This window comes from Nerophis ophidion, linkage group LG27 (assembly GCF_033978795.1).
Source record: "Nerophis ophidion isolate RoL-2023_Sa linkage group LG27, RoL_Noph_v1.0, whole genome shotgun sequence".
Lineage (NCBI taxonomy): Eukaryota > Metazoa > Chordata > Actinopteri > Syngnathiformes > Syngnathidae > Nerophis > Nerophis ophidion.
Genome location: NC_084637.1, coordinates 11727978 through 11744392, shown reverse-complemented (window position 1 = coordinate 11744392; position 16415 = coordinate 11727978). Strand labels below are relative to the sequence as shown.

At 39.6% G+C, this 16415-nt stretch overlaps 1 protein-coding gene across 1 annotated transcript; it reads right to left on the bottom strand.

Annotated features, from left to right (window-relative positions):
* Positions 1 to 131: 131 nt before the first annotated feature.
* LOC133544204 (carcinoembryonic antigen-related cell adhesion molecule 21-like) lies at positions 132 to 15851 on the bottom strand. The gene is made up of 11 exons (XM_061889325.1): positions 15779 to 15851; positions 15596 to 15675; positions 11889 to 12038; positions 11702 to 11827; positions 11451 to 11614; positions 11199 to 11385; positions 7359 to 7379; positions 7261 to 7281; positions 4772 to 4798; positions 4635 to 4697; positions 132 to 1130 (listed from the first exon to the last, which is right to left on the bottom strand). The coding sequence occupies exons 1-11, from the start codon at positions 15787 to 15789 to the stop codon at positions 1111 to 1113; spliced, it is 870 nt and encodes a 289-aa protein (XP_061745309.1). The 5' UTR covers positions 15790 to 15851; the 3' UTR covers positions 132 to 1110.
* Positions 15852 to 16415: the final 564 nt, after the last annotated feature.

The following is a 16415-nucleotide window of genomic DNA, read 5'->3' as shown; positions in this document are numbered from 1 at the left end:
ACTTATTTTACACCATAATTTACAAATAAATTCTTTAAAATTCCTAAAATGGGAATTCCTGGATTTTTTTTCACATTCTGTCTCTAACAGTTGAAGTGTACCTATGATGAAAATTACAGACCTCTGTCATCATTTTAAGTGGGAGAACTTGCACAATCGGTGGCTGACTAAATACTTTTTTGCCCCACCGTAAGCATTTGATCGGCAAATGCCTTAATGTCGATCAAAAACGTTGTATTTCCATCCATCCATTTTCTACCGCTTGTCCCTTTTGTATTTAATAAACTAAAATAAGGAACTGGTATAAAATTTGTGTGTATTATTGACTTTATTTGAATTAATTGTATTTATTAAACTAAAATAAGGAAGTTAAAATACTATATAAATAAGTCTATGTAATAAGTATGTCTCCCGGCTGGCCTGGGAACGCCTCGGGATCCCCCGGGAAGAGCTAGACGAAGTGGCTGGGGAGAGGGAAGTCTGGGTTTCCCTGCTTAGGCTGTTGCCCCCGCGACCCGACCTCGGATAAGCGGAAGATGATGGATGGATGGATGGATAAATATTCTTACACAGCCAATAGCGTTCATCATAAATATTGAAAAAATCTACAGGTAATACATGTGATTGTTATCGACCGAATAGGCAGCATAAAACCCTGATCGGAACATCCCCAGTTGAGACATTTTTTAGGCTGGCTAACCAGTCTTCCTCAAAGTAACAGAAAGCATTAGGTGAATGAAGTGTGACAAGCTGCATGCTCTTTAGGTAAAGATAATGTCTCTCATTTTTTAAAATATCTGCACAAAGTTGGCAGAAATGTCTACTCCGTCGTCTTCATGTTCATCATCTCTTGTGTTTTTGATTTGATTGACTCACGTAACATGCAACTCGCCACGCGAGGCTTGAGTCAAATGGACCCGATAGCTTTTCATGGAGAGCAAAATCCAGGGGATGGGGGCATGGGGGGGTTAAACGGGACCAGGAAGTTGCTGGGAGAGAAGGACAAAATAGGGATTTCCTGGCCTAATCGAGGTGGTAGACAGTCATGGTATGGCTCTCGCTCACACTAACCACCATCAGATTGCTGCTAAATGCAAGGTTTTGGACCACCTATGTCATTGATGCTTCCTCTGCAAAAAGAGGAAAAGAGATCAAAATCTGCAAGACATTTCTTAAAGGGGAACTGCACTTTTTTTTGGAATGTTGCCTATCCCAATCCTTATGTAAGACAAGCACACGTTTTTTGATGCTTTCTAACTCCTAAATAAAAGTGCTAACTAAAGTCGGCTAACAATGGAGATGATAGTAGCCATGGCATTTATTGCGCCCAAAAAGCGCTCTAAAAGACATTCAAGAACCTACAGTGGGGCAAAAAAGTATTTAGTCAGCCACCGATTGTGCAAGTTCTCCCACTTAAAATGAAGACGGAGGTCTGTAATTTTCATCATAGGTACACTTCAACTGTGAGAGACAGAATGTGAAAAAAAAAATCCAGGAATTCACATTGTAGGAATTTTAAATAATTTATTTGTAAATTATGGTGGAAAATAAGTATTTGGTCAACCATTCAAAGCTCTCACTGATGGAAGGAGGTTTTGGCTCAAAATCTCACGATACATGGCCCCATTCATTCTTTCCTTAACACGGATCAATCGTCCTGTCCCCTTAGCAGAAAAACAGCCCCAAAGCATGATGTTTCCACCCCCATGCTTCACAGTAGGTGTGGTGTTCTTGGGATGCAACTCAGTATTCTTCTTCCTCCAAACACGACGAGTTGAGTTTATACCAAAATGGATACATGGATGATACAGCAGAGGATTGGGAGAATGCCATGTGGTCAGATGAAACCAAAATAGAACTTTTTGGTATGAATTCAACTCGTCGTGTTTGGAGGAAGAAGAATACTGAGTTGCATCCCAAGAACACCATACCTACTGTGAAGCATGGGGGTGGAAACATCATGCATTGGGGCTGTTTTTCTGCTAAGGGGACAGGAAGATTGATCCGTGTTAAGGAAAGAATGAATGGGGCCATGTATCATGAGATTTTGAGCCAAAACCTCCTTCCATCAGTGAGAGCTTTGAATGGTTGACCAAATACTTATTTTACACCATAATTTACAAATAAATTATTTAAAATTCCTACAATGTGAATTCCAGGATTGTTTTATTCACATTCTGTCTCTCACAATTGAAGTGTACCTATGATGAAAATTATAGACCTCTGTCATCATTTTAAGTGGGAGAACTTGCACAATCGGTGGCTGACTAAATACTTCTTTGCCCCACTGTACATCGTTTCATCATGGCAGACTTCATTAGACTACGACTAGTTTGGGACAAACGATACATTCTTTATCCTGAATATGGGGAATACATTTTTATAAGCTAAGTGATAAGCTGATCCAGCAAGTAGCACTAATGCTCAGTGCTAAAAACGAAATACAAACTACGAACATAATATAACAAACACTTACTGTACAATGTATACTCAGTAGGGATGCGCGGTTTGCGGTCTCATCGGGCGGTTGACATGACGGAAAAATTGATTTTAATTAGATTCGGGCGGGTGGCGGTTGAACCATCCGGAAATATTTGATATACATGGTTCTAGGATCGGTATTCTTTGCCATTCAAAGAGCCATTTAAGACCCGTGTCATAAAGCGAAGAAGACAATAGGAGACGCTATTATTCTCTAGAATGACTGTTGGCAGTCACCCAGATAATAAGTATCAGGGCGTGCTATGAAGCCATTGGCTTTGTCGCCTTCTACAGCATGTACGATCTGCTTGTCAGTCCAGCATCATGTTGTGTGTGACTACCGCAGCAACACGCACACGACTGCAAGGCATACTGGGTGACACAGAGTACACTAATGGTTGTGATATAAACAATTTTAACACTCTTAATAATATGCGCCATGCTGTGAAGCCACACCAATTAAGAACAAAAAACACATTTCGGGAGAACATCCTCCCAGTAACACAACATAAACGCAACACAACAAATACCCAGAATCCTTTGTATTCATGACACTTCCTGACTATTTTATACACCCCGCTAGCAGCAAAAACCGCCACCGACCCCCCCCCCACACACACACACACACACATCCCGTGCGTCGGTAAGGTGGGCGAGGTTGGGGGCGCGGGGGTGTAAAATATATTCAGAATGTATCACGGATTCTGGGTATTTGTTGTGTTGCGTTTATGTTGTGTTACTGTGAGGATTTTTCCCCGAAATGTGTTTGTCAATCTTGTATTGTGTGGCTTCACAGCGTGGCGCATATTAGTAAGTGTTAAAGTTGTTTATATCACAACCATCAGTGTACTCTGTATCACCCAGTATGCCTTTCAATCTTGTACGTGTAATTGCGGAAGCTGCACACAACATGTTGCCGGACCAACAATGTGTTCTTACATGTTGAAGGTGTCTAAGGCAATGGCTTCACAGCACGCCCATATTCTTGTCATCAGGATGAACGCTATTGGATAGTCGCGAGAACGTTAGCGGCTCCAATTGTCTTCATTACTCTGTGAAACAGGTTTAAATAGCTCTGTGAGTGGTAAAGGCGGTCGACCTCCGATGTATTTCAGCGGGCGGTTGGCGGGCAGGTACGGTCCTGATAAAATGTTGGTTCGGGTGGACGGCGGGTGGATGACGACTTTGGTGATGCGGTTGCGGATGATATAATTGCCTATCCGCGCATCCCTAATTCCCAGTGTGATGCTGACTGATAAGATGTTAATACTGTATCTTCCCGTTAAGATGAAGATTTAATCATAATCACTGAAGTAAAATAAAAAAAGCGTGTCCGTGTTTTTCTCGCCATCTCCGGGTCTGAGTTGAATATTAAAGTTGAGCAACTTCTCGGCTCATGGCCACAAACTTCCACAATACAAGTGAGAGGCATGATATAAATGATTAACTTCCACCAACTCAGAGGGGATGTAGCAGCTCGCCGCCTCAGTATGTCAATAGCTATATAAGCTAGTTATCTCTAAGATTATTTAAAGTTAAAGTACCAATGTTTGTCACACACACACACACACTAAGTGTGGTGAAATTTGTCCTCTGCATTTGACCCATCCACTTGTTCACCCCCTGGGAAGTGAGGGGAGCAGTGGGCAGCAGCGGTGCCACGCCCGGGAATCATTTATGGTGCTTCAACCCCCAATTCCAACCCTAGATGCTGAGTGCCAAGCAGGGAGGTAATGGGTCCCATTTTTTTAAAGTCTTTGGTATGACTCGGCCATAATCACTCCCAACCTTACGATCTCAGGGCGGACACTCTAACCACTAGGCCACTGAGTAGGTATGGCGTGGCTAAAAGTAGTTCCTAGGCTTTAGTGCTTATAACAATATCGCTAATAACTAGTCAACATTCAGGTCACGAGATGTAAATGGAGTATTGTTCGGCAGTTTATTTATTTATTTTTTTTGGAGAGCATATTAGAGTGGTACTCCCATTACCTGCGTCGTTTGCCACTTCGTACTTCCTACATATTACGAAAGAGAATGCATGAAAAAAAAACCATGTTATTTTCTTATATAGGGATTATGAATAATAGACAAAACAAACAAAAAAAAGCAAATCCCCTTTAAAATAGTGTTTCTTTAAAGCAATAGAGTACCTTCTTCTGTTTGTGCTTTTTCTTGATGGCTTGTTCTGCCGTTTGATTCAAGAGCGTCTTCGCCTTTGAATATTGAGTTTTTTGTTAGATTTTAAAACCTTTTAAAAAAATTAAAATACACACCACCTGAAACTTACGTTGCCTCTCCGTCTTCCTCCAGAAGTCTGTGGTGGACGAGAGGGGAAAATTCTATAATTCAGATATTCTTTGGAGCATGAATCTACTTTAAGACTGGTCGAATATATGATGGTGTTACATTTCAAGTCAATATGTGCTATTAGCAAATCAACTCGATCAAACATGGAAGATATGTCCGTCACAACAACCAATCATAGTAGGCTTTTTCCCTCTGCACTTGTAGTTGTAAGTTAAAAAAAAACCAGAGTGAATTTGGAGCTTAAGGTGCAATTGAGGGCAGCAATATTTAAGTCAGCCTTAACTTTGAGTTATCCTCCAAAGATGAGGCTATCGAAGAGATTCGTGCTTTGGGTCGCCAAAGTGATTCAGGGCAAATCAAGCCAATGTGCGAGGCATGTACAGTGCCAGAGACAAAGTTTTTTGGCGAGACATGCTCCCCGTTGGAATTCATGCATCCCCTGCTTCTGCGCATGTACATCAATCCAAGGAATGCAGAAATGTAATTGCGCAATTAAAATCATATTTCACCTGAGTACAATAGTTACCCTAAACCAGTGGTTCTCAAATGGGGGTACGCATACCCCTGGGGGTACTTGAAGGTATGCCAAGGGGTACGTGAGATTTTTTAAAAATATTATAAAAATAGCAACAATTCAAAAATAATTTATAAATATATCTATTGAATAATACTTCAACAAAATATGAATGTAAGTTCATAAACTGTGAAAAGGAATGCAACAATGCAATATTCAGTGTTGACAGCTAGATTTTTTGTGGACATGTTCCATAAATATTGATGTTAAAGGTTTATTTTTTCGTGAAGAAATGTTTAGAATTAAGTTCATGAATCCAGATGAATCTCTATTACAATCCCCAAAAAGGACACATTAAGTTGATGACTACTTCTATGTGCAGAAATATTTATTTATAATTGAATCACTTGTTTATTTTTCAACAAGTTTTTAGTTACTTTTATATTTTTTTTCCAAATAGTTCAAGAAAGACTACTACAAATTAGCAATATTTTGCACTGTTATATAATTTAATAAATCAGAAACTGATAGTGCTGTATTTGATTTATTTTTCAACTAAAAATGCTTTGCTGTTATTAGGGGGTACTTGATTTAAAAAAATGTTCAGTAGGGGTACATCACTGAAAAAAGGTTGAGAACCACTGCCCTAAACAATGCTTTATTGTAATTTGTAGTGTGAAACATCTATACTAAATGACAAATAATCAAATGTATGATTTAATAGGTTATGCTTGTTTATTTCCTGGAAACCAAAAGCATGAATCCATAAACTAATAAACCGTACAGTAGATCATTAAATTGTTTATGTGAAACATTTATATTAAATGACAAAATACAAAAATATAGCGTTATTTGGTGTAATGATTCTACTCACGTACCTTTAAAGCACAATTACATTTCTGCAGCCCTCTAATTCATGTGCATATGCAGGTGGTGCCTGCATTCCAATGGGGAATGAATCGCCAGAACACGTTTAAACAACTAATGTGTTCTTTTCAAAATGTACTCCACAAGTGATTAAAAGGAAAAGAGGAGGCTGCAACGCTTCCTACTGTTGCCAGCACACATAGCATAATAGCAGTTTAGTTTAACTTGAAACTAGCTAATTTGCAGGGTATATTGTTATAAAACATGATGCAGATTTGCAGTATAGCACTAACAATGATGTTAACAGCATATGTCCCATCATAATTTGAAAATAGTAATATTTACATATTAAAAAGTCTTCATTTGTGTATTGCATCCCTGCAGAAACACCCAGGACTGCAGACTAGTTCATGTTTGGCTACATTTGTTTCACTGTTGAGTAAAAAGTTTCAATATTTTTATAATATTTTATTGTTTATCTGAAAAAAAACATGCTGAGTAAATAACAAACCAAGTTGTTTAATCAGTAAGTTAATAAAATTTTGAACTAATCTATATTCTGGAGTACAAATGCTCAATAGAAAAATGATTGATCGTTATAATTTTTTGCCCAACTCTGCTCTTTTGTATTTGGCCAACCTGCCTCAACATTTTGTTTAGAAATAGACATAAGTTCAGTTTCGCCACTTAGTGTTTACAACTTTACAAATTCACTCAATCATGTTTTAGGGCAAATTTGACATATTTTTGGCCTAAATTAAGTCTTAAGATAAGTTATTAAGGTCTTATTCATCATGTATTTTCTAATATGTTGCAGTGATCACAATACAGTAGAAATACAAGTTTTTACCAAAGGGGACTTCAATTTTCATCCCGATGGAGCCATTGTTTACATGCCACATTGATAAAAGAACAATTAATCTTTAGAAAACAATTTTAGAAACTATTAACTCTGAAAAGATTTCCATTTATGAATAAGAATCCGGTTACGTGGAAATGTATTTACTACTGTCAAGGCCGAACCCGATTACATGTAGCAAACAAGGGATTACCATACATTTTAAGGAAAAAATATGTTTGATACTAACCTGCTTCCCACGGATTGGACTCTGTCAGGATTAAAAACAAACAAATATATATTAAAAAAATTGTGTTCAGTACAAGCAAAATGCTAACTCATGCTTACCTTTTCGGAAGAACCACATGCCTGCGTGAAATTAACAGACGTATTAAAATACATCACAGATCCAGATGTCATTTTGTAAGAAAACAAGCAAGTTAAGTGAAGTTTGTTGTGGCAATAAAATGAAGAACTAATCCTCATATCCCTGTGGATTCAATTAGGAGCAGACCCGATCACATGTTCAAAAGATACAATCTTCAGCCTTAATGATGGTTGCGGCGTTTGAGTGACTTGGGACAAAGCATGCAGCCGCTCAGCGTGTCTTCGCTTTTGGAGCATTTTATTATGACTACTTTCTAGAGATGAATCGATCTAGATCAGGGGTTCCCAAACTTTTTGCCTCCAAGAGCCAAAGTGAAAATCTGCCAATGGGCGGTGGGCCAAACACACTGATTTTAAATGTATGCTTTATGAAAATGTGTTAATGTGTTTACTTACCGGCAATAAAACATTTTAAGTTCTATAATCTATTTTAAAAGCGTCGCATCAGCACTCGAAATTGGATCGGGATCGGAGGCCAACAATGTTTGGGACATCTCTACTAATTTCATTTTCCTCTTCTTTGTTGCGCTGCCACCAGAAAAGTCTGCCTTACAACACGTCCTTGGGGTCTCATGTAATGTGGTCTTTCATGTAATGGTGGTCCTTTGTTCAAAATGCTGCATAAATGATGTTGTACTGATCATCTTGTGGGGTTCCACAAGGCTCGGTATTAGGATCTAAGTTATTTATACTTTACCTAAATTATATTTGTTCAGTATCTAATAAATTCAAATGTATTATGTTTGCAGACGATACAAATGTGTATTGTTCAGGAGAAGACTTGAAGGAACTGTTGAGGATAATAGAGGTTGAATTAATTCAGCTAAAAAAATTATTTGATATTCATAAGTTATCATTAAATGATAAGAAAACTAAATTTATGGTGTTTAGTGGTGCAAGGACAAATTGTGAAGCGAAATTTTCATTAAATCAAGTGGAAATTGATAGAGTATATGAAACTAAATTATTGGGAATAATAATTGATCATAAACTGTCTTGGAAACCGCATATTGGATATATAAAGGGAAAAATATCCAAATATATTGCTATTCTTTATAAAGTAAGACACATGCTGAATAAGAAATGCCTGCATAAGTTGTATTATTCTTTTATTTTTCCATATTTATCGTATTGTGTTGAAATTTGGGGAAATGTTTATAAAACAAACATACACCAAATAATAAAACTTCAAAAAAGGGTCAATAGAATAATACACAAAGTGTGCTACTATGAACATACCAATCCATTTTTTATAAGTTCAAATGTATTAAAATTTTCAGACATTTTGTTTTTAAAAACAATGGAAATCATGTTTCGGGTAAAGAACAACAGCCTTCCCGCTTGTATTCTTAGGCTATTTCATTTAAGAGGAGAAAACTATAATTTACGGGGGATATTGATTTTTTAAGTAAGTAAAGCGAGATCGAATATAAAATACAAATGTATTACAGTTTTAGAAGTTAAATGGTGGAACAAGGTCAGTGATGAACTGAAAACATGCACTTCTTAAGGTTTAAGAAAACCTTGAAAGGTGAAATAATTGAAAGCTATAAAATATAGTAATTACTTTCATCCCATAGATTTTTTTTTTAACGTTGATGTTCCAGGCAATCTTATTTTCAGTGAAGGTATAGGAGAGGCAAATATAAGCTTTGGCTTCAGCCTATTCCTTTTTCGGTTGTATTTTTCTTTTCTTTTGTGTGTAAATGTGTATGATTGCTTACGTATAACATGTACTGTAAAACTGATCACACAAAATGGTTGATTGATTTGAATGATTATATGACCGGAATAAACTTATTTCATTCATTCATAAGAAAAAAACAAATTTGAAAAAAAATCTTCAAGCCGCTTTCTGACCATCTCTTCAGAAAACACCTTTTTTGGGCGCTCTTATTTACGTGCCAAACATTCTCCTCCCAACTAAGCCCCTTTTAACTGCGTCTCCACCCCATCAGCCATGTTGTAGTTTTAAGCGCTTCCATTTGGAGTTTGCAGACATATATACAAGTTAAAACTATACGCTACTTTTTACTAAAAATGTCTACAGCAGAGGATTGTATCATGCATATGCATGTACGAGCCAGCCTGCCACATAACAAGAGTGTAAAGAAAAATAAGGAACTTATTGACTCAACTTTGAATAAACAACTGAATAAAAATGGCGGACTTGGGCAAAGCTCTCCTGGTTAACATCTACCTTATATGCCGATATCTGCCGATGTAACTAAAGCAAAACATGTCAATAAAATGCTTTGAAGAAGCAAAATTGTTTTATTAAAGGGGAACATTATCACAATTTCAAAAGGGTTAAAAACAATAAAAATCAGTTCCCAGTGGCTTGTTTTACTTTTCAAAGTTTTTTTCAAAATTTTACACTTCCCGGAATATCCCTAAAAAAAGCTTTAAAGTTTTTGATTTTCGCTATTTGCGATGCGACTGTCCATTTCCCTGTGACGTCATACAGTGCTGCCAATACAAACAACATGGCGGTTACCACAGATAGATATAGCGACATTAGCTCGGATTCAGACTCGGATTTCAGCGGTTTAAGCGATTCAACGGATTACGCATGTATTGAAACAGATGGTCGGAGTATGGAGGCAGATAGCGAAAGCAAAATTGAAGAAGAAACTGAAGCTATTGAGCAAATAGCTATTGACGCTATTCGGCCATAGCATAGGTGTACCTAATGAAGTGGCCCATAGCATGGCTGCCTTATTAGCATCGCCGGTAAAATGTGCGGACCAAACGATCAGGACTTTCACATCTTGTGACACTGGAGCAACTTAAATATGTCGATTGGTAAGTGTTTGTTTTGCATTAAATGTGGGTATCTAGTTTCAAATGTACATACAACTAGCGTAAATAGCATGTTAGCATCGATTGGCGTAGCATGTTAGCATCGATTAGCTGGCAGTCATGCTGCGACCAAATATTTCTGATTAGCACATAAGTCAACAACATCAACAAAATTCAACTTTGTGATTTCGTTGACTTAATCGTTGCAAATGCATCTGCAGGTTATCCATACATCTCTGTGCCATGTCTGCCTTAGCATCGCCGGTAAAATGTGCAAACACTCTGGCACATTCAATGGGGGTCTGGCGGCAGATTTCTTGCCAGTGGTGCAACTTGAATCCCTCCCTGTTAGTGTTGTTACAACCTCCGACAACACACCGACGAGGCGTGATGTCTCCAAGGTTCCAAAAAATAGTCGAAAAAACGGAAAATAACAGAGCTGAGACCCGGTTTTAATAATGTTTTGAAAATGAAAATGGCGGGTGTATTACCTCGGTGACGTCAAGTTCTGACGTCATCGCTACAAGAGCGATAAACAGAAAGGCGTTTAATTCGCCAAAATTCACCCATTTAGAGTTCGGAAATCGGTTAAAAAAATACATGGTCTTTTTCTGCAACATCGAGGTATATATTGACGCTTGCATAGGTTTGGTGATAATGTTCCCCTTTAATATCTCTGCCATGCTTCAAAAGTTTGATTATGAATTTTCGAGATCTATTGTGAGCCCAAATACACACAAAAAGGAAAGAAAAGTTGGTTTTGCATATTCGGACCCCTTTCATTAAAATCTTTTAACTGTAGATTAAAATCTTTGTACAACAGTTTAACAATGTTATCGAATAAAAAAACAAACATGCACTTGAGTGTCACTTCACTAGCAATATTACTTTCTTAGTCACTTTTCTGCATTTTTGTGCAACCTCGGGGCCCTATTTTTCCCTGAAAAACGGCATCTTTATCAATGGGACTTTAGAGGTGTAATGGTCCTGATCTCTCACCTGTTCTACATTTGTGTAAGAGCACCAGCAGCACCACTGCAGTCAGCAGACAGATGAAGACCGTCAGTCCCGCGTTGAGCTTCATGCCCTCTCCGCCAGTGTGAAACGGGTTGGGAGTAGACGGGCTGACATTTTTGCTGACTGGATTCTGCAGCTGGCAGCTGATCTCGCCTTCGCCCAAACTGTCCTGAGAGGTGAGTGTTTCACATTTAGCATCTTTGATAATACATGGTTTCATTTGCAGCAAAGTACTTTTTGAACTTTGTAGTCTTTGGACAAGTTGGTTTTCACGGACTCGCCAAACTTCCAGGTGTAAATGACGGGTTCGGCACCTGCGGTGTTGCCAGCACACGTCAAAGTGCACTCAGTCATCTCAGCGTCACAGGACTTTTGGATAGTAGGCTCAGGGACGGGCGCTAATGAAAAAGCAACAAGAGCTTCACCTTCTTTTCCCCTTGATGTTCTCCCGCAGCAAACAAAGTATGTGCTGCTTTTCCACTTACATAGAACAGTGAGATTAGTCGGTGCAGTGGAGTCGAAGTTGATCTCGGCTGAGTACGAGCCGCTGTCAATCTGCATCAACCCTGTGATGGTCAACTCCCCGTTGGCGTGGTTCAGCCTCGTGCGGTCTTTAAGACACATGAGGTAAGCATTCAACCTCTATTTGACTTTAAAAATGTGATTACTTACTTTTGAACTGGCGATACACCTCCGTGGTTTGTCCGTCCCACTCGATGGCGATGTTTTGTCCGTGATACCACACGATGCTTTTTACGTCCTCAGGAGCCGCATTAGGCCTAAGGACAACTTCATCACCCACCTTTTTGAAAATGGTTGATCCTGAAAAGAAGGTAGATGTGTTGCTACGATACTTACACATTTTGACAGTGACTTGTACCAAATTGATGACTGACATTTTGCACTCATCAAATAGGAAAATATGTATTTTCCTCTTCTTCTCTCCCTTTTTTTGTGAATTGTAACCATTACAGTAAGTATTAAGTGGGTTTATAATCCATTCGCACACTCACCATTTAGGCCCTGTTAAGTGCAGCATCCGGGTGCTACAGTCACATTGCATTTTGCTGTGTCAAAATGCAGGTTTTTTTTTTACATATATAAGGGCGGAAATGCCATCTCCGGGTTGGGGAGGAGACCCTGCCCCAAGTGGAGGAGTTCAAGTACCTAGGAGTCTTGTTCACGAGTGGGGGAAGAGTGGATCGTGAGATCGACAGGCGGATCGGTGCGGCGTCTTCAGTAATGCGGACGTTGTACCGATCCGTTGTGGTGAAGAAGGAGCTGAGCCGGAAGGCAAAGCTCTCAATTTACCGGTCGATCTACGTTCCCATCCTCACCTATGGTCATGAGCTTTGGGTCATGACCGAAAGGATAAGATCACGAGTACAAGCGGCCGAATTAGTTTCCTCCGCCGTGTGGTGGGGCTCTCCCTTAGAAATAGGGTGAGAAGCTCTGCCATCCGGGAGGAACTCAAAGTAAAGCCGCTGCTCCTTCACATCGAGAGGAGCCAGATGAGGTGGTTCGGGCATCTGGTCAGGATGCCACCCAAACGCCTCCCTAGGGAGGTGTTTAGGGCACGTCCAACCGGTAGGAGGCCACGGGGAAGACCCAGGACACGTTGGGAAGACTATGTCTCCCGGTTGGCCTGGGAACGCCTCGGGATCCCCCGGGAAGAGCTAGACGAAGTGGCTGGGGAGAGGGAAGTCTGGGTTTCCCTGCTTAGGCTGTTGCCCCCGCGACCCGACCTCGGATAAGCGGAAGAAGATGGATGGATGGATAATATAACTTTTACAACAAATATGGTGTCATTATCAAGAACATTAAATGCCTACTGAAATGAGATTTTCTTATTTAAACGGGGATAGCAGGTCCATTCTATGTGTCATACTTGATCATTTGGCAATATTGCCATATTTTTGCTGAAAGGATTTAGTAGAGAACATCGACGATAACGTTCGTAACCTTTGGTCGCCTAATAAAAAAAGCTTTGCCTGTACCGGAAGTAGCAGACGATGTGCGCGTGACGTCACAGGTTGTAGGGCTCCTCACATCCTCACATTGTTTACAATCATAGCCAGCAGCAGCTAGAGCTATTCGGACCGAGAAAGCGACAATTTCCCCATTAATATGAGCGAGGATGAAAGATTCGTGGATGAGGAAATTTAGAGTGAAGGACTAGAAAGAAAAAAAAAAGCTTAAAAAAAAAAGGCGATTGCAGTGGGAGCGATTCATATGTTATTAGACACATTTACTAGGATAATTCTGGAAAATCCCTTATCTGCCTATTGTGTTGCTAGTGTTTTAGTGAGATTAAATAGTACCTGAAAGTCGGAGGGGTGTGGCCACATGTGTGTTGACCCAGTGTCTCTGAGGGAATTAGTCACGGGAGCAGGGCGGAAGCTCCGCTGATGTCTCCGGTAAGAGCCGACTTATTACCACAATTTTCTCACCGAAAACTGCCGGTTGACATGTTCATATCCATGTTCGCTTGACCGCTCTGATCCATAGTAAAGCTTCACCTTCGTGAATTTTAAACAAGGAAACACCGGCTGTGTTTGTGTGGCTAAACGCTGTGTAATTATGCGATTAAAGCAGACTACTTATAGCTTGGACCGGGCTGGAAAATAATGTCCGCTACAACCCGAGACGTCAAACGCACGCGTCATCGTACTAGTTTACTAAATTGCAATTTTAAATTTCCCGCAGAGTTTCTTGTTGAAAGCGTCGCGGAATGATGACGCGTGCACGTGACGTCTCGGGTTGGAGGGGACATATTAGCGCAGCACCACTTGCTTCTAAAAGTAGTCTCTTTTCATCGCATAATTACACAGTATTCTGGACATCTGTGTTGCTGAATCTTTTGCAATTTGTTCAATTAATAATGGAGAAGTCAAAGTAGAAAGATGGAGGTGGGAAGCTTTAGCCTTCAGCCACACAAACACACGGTGTTTCCTTGTTTAAAATTCATGAAGGTGAAGCTTTACTATGGATCAGAGCGGTCAAGCGAACATGGATCCCGACTACATGTCAACCGGCAGTTTTCGGTGAGAAAATTGTGGAACTAAGTCGCCTCTTACCGGAGATCAGCGGAGCTTCTGTCCTGCTGCAGCTGCCGTGACTAATTCCCTCAGAGACTGGCGTCAAGACACCCGTGGACACACCCCTCCGACTATCAGGTACTATTTAACTCACTAAAACACTAGCAACACAATAGAAAGATAAGGGATTTCCCAGAATTATCCTAGTAAATGTGTCTAAAAACATCTGAATCGCTTTTTTTTTTCTTTTTTTTCTGGTCCGTCACTTTTAAATTTCCTCATCCACAAATCTTTCATCCTCGCTCAAATTAATGGGGGAAATTGACGCTTTCACGGTCCGAATAGCTCTAGCTGCTGGAGGCTCACATTATAAACAATGTGAGGATGTGAGGAGCCCTACAACCAGTGACATCACGCGCACATCTTCCGGTAAAGGCAAGGCTTTTTTTATTAGCCACCAAAAGTTGCGAACTTTATCGTCGATGTTCTCTACTAAATCCTTTCAGCAAAAATATGGCAATATCGCGAAATGATCAAGTATGACACATAGAATGGACCTCTTATATAGCAGTATATATAGCGCTATAGCTCGGTTGGTTCAGCGGCCGTGCCAGCAACTTGAGGGTTGCAGGTTCGATCCCCGCTTCCCCCATCCAAATCACTGCCGTTGTGTCCTTGGGCAAGACACTTTACCCACCTGCTCCCAGTGCCACACACACTGGTTTAAATGTAAAAATTAGATATTCGGTTATATTATTCACTTCACTTCACTATCCCCGTTTGAATAAGAAAATCTCATTTCAGTAGGCCTTTAAACTACAATTTGCTCATGCATTTGTTCAAAGTGCTGATCCTCGCCCCATCCTTGTTTGTGTATGACTGAGCATTTCATGGAAACTGCTTTTTATACCCAATCATGGCACCCACCTGTTCCCAATTAGCCTGTTCACCTGTGGGATGTTCCAAATAAGTGTTTGATGAGCATTCCTCCACTTTCTCAGTGTTTTTTGCCACTTGTGCTAGCTTTGTTTAAACATGTTGAAGGCATCACATCGCAAATGAGCTAATATTCGCAAAAAATAACAACGTTTACCAGTTGGAGCGTTAAATATATTTTCTTTGCAGTCTATTCAGTTGAATATAAGTTGAAAAGGATGTGCAAATCATTGTATACTGTTTTTATTTACGATTTACACAACGTGCCCACTGTGTTTTGGATTTTGTAGCTGTAAAACCAGCATGTGTTGTATGTGACTTTAAAATACCGGTTCAAAACCAACTAGAGTGAATAAATTGCTCCACAAAACATTACTTTTCGATGTTTTAAAAAGTGTACTGTACCAGTGCAGCAGCAGGTCAAAATCCCGGCGATGACCACCAGGCAGGCCTGTAACTTCCTCGGTAGTCCGGCCATCACCAAGCTGGGAACATAGCAGTTATTTAGTTATTTGACAAACAATTTACAATATACAATGTTTACTATAAAAACAAATTAAATATCATGGCTTGCATCATGATGCTCACCGTGCAAGCATTTCCGGAAAAGTGTCTCGTAGCAAAAAAAGACCCGCCCACGAAACGGAAGGACATTTTCACCAGACGTCCTATAAAAAGTTTCATTTAAAAAAATTTAAATTGAGTCCTCAAGTGCCAAGAAGACCGCTTGTAAAACACATTTTTACCCAAAAAATAAATTCAAACAAAGTTGCCCGAAAGTCCTAAACACATGTATGGCACCATCGTAGCTGCCAAGCTGAGCGACGTGCCGACGTAGCGGCCATCTTGGAGGGGGCAATTTTTCCTATTTGGTACAATTATAATGCAATACATTCAAAGTTTGCTCTTTTCTCCATTTGTATGCTGTCAACGCAAACGCATTTAGTATTAATGAGCCATTTTGTTTTGCACAAAAAAAATTAAAAAACGAAAGATTATTCCCAGTGTGCTTATTTCAACCGAACGGTTGACACTTCGCCCCTACTAGCTGTAGACGCGCAGCTCATAGGGGCGTGACGTTTTTAGACATTTAAGATGTCAAAGGTAAAAAAATATGTATATAAAATACAATTAATATCATATGCTGTGATGTTTACAATTAATCATACCGCAGGAAAAAACTTTTTTTAAAGTTCTGTTGTATTTCTAATATACAGTACACCAG

Coding starts and splice junctions, on each gene's coding strand:
- LOC133544204 (XM_061889325.1), bottom strand. Junction 11,615..11,701: donor GACTAATCTCACTGTTCTAT/GTAAGTGGAAAA, acceptor CTTTTTCATTAG/CGCCCGTCCCTGAGCCTACT. Junction 4,698..4,771: donor GAGGAAGACGGAGAGGCAAC/GTAAGTTTCAGG, acceptor CAATATTCAAAG/GCGAAGACGCTCTTGAATCA.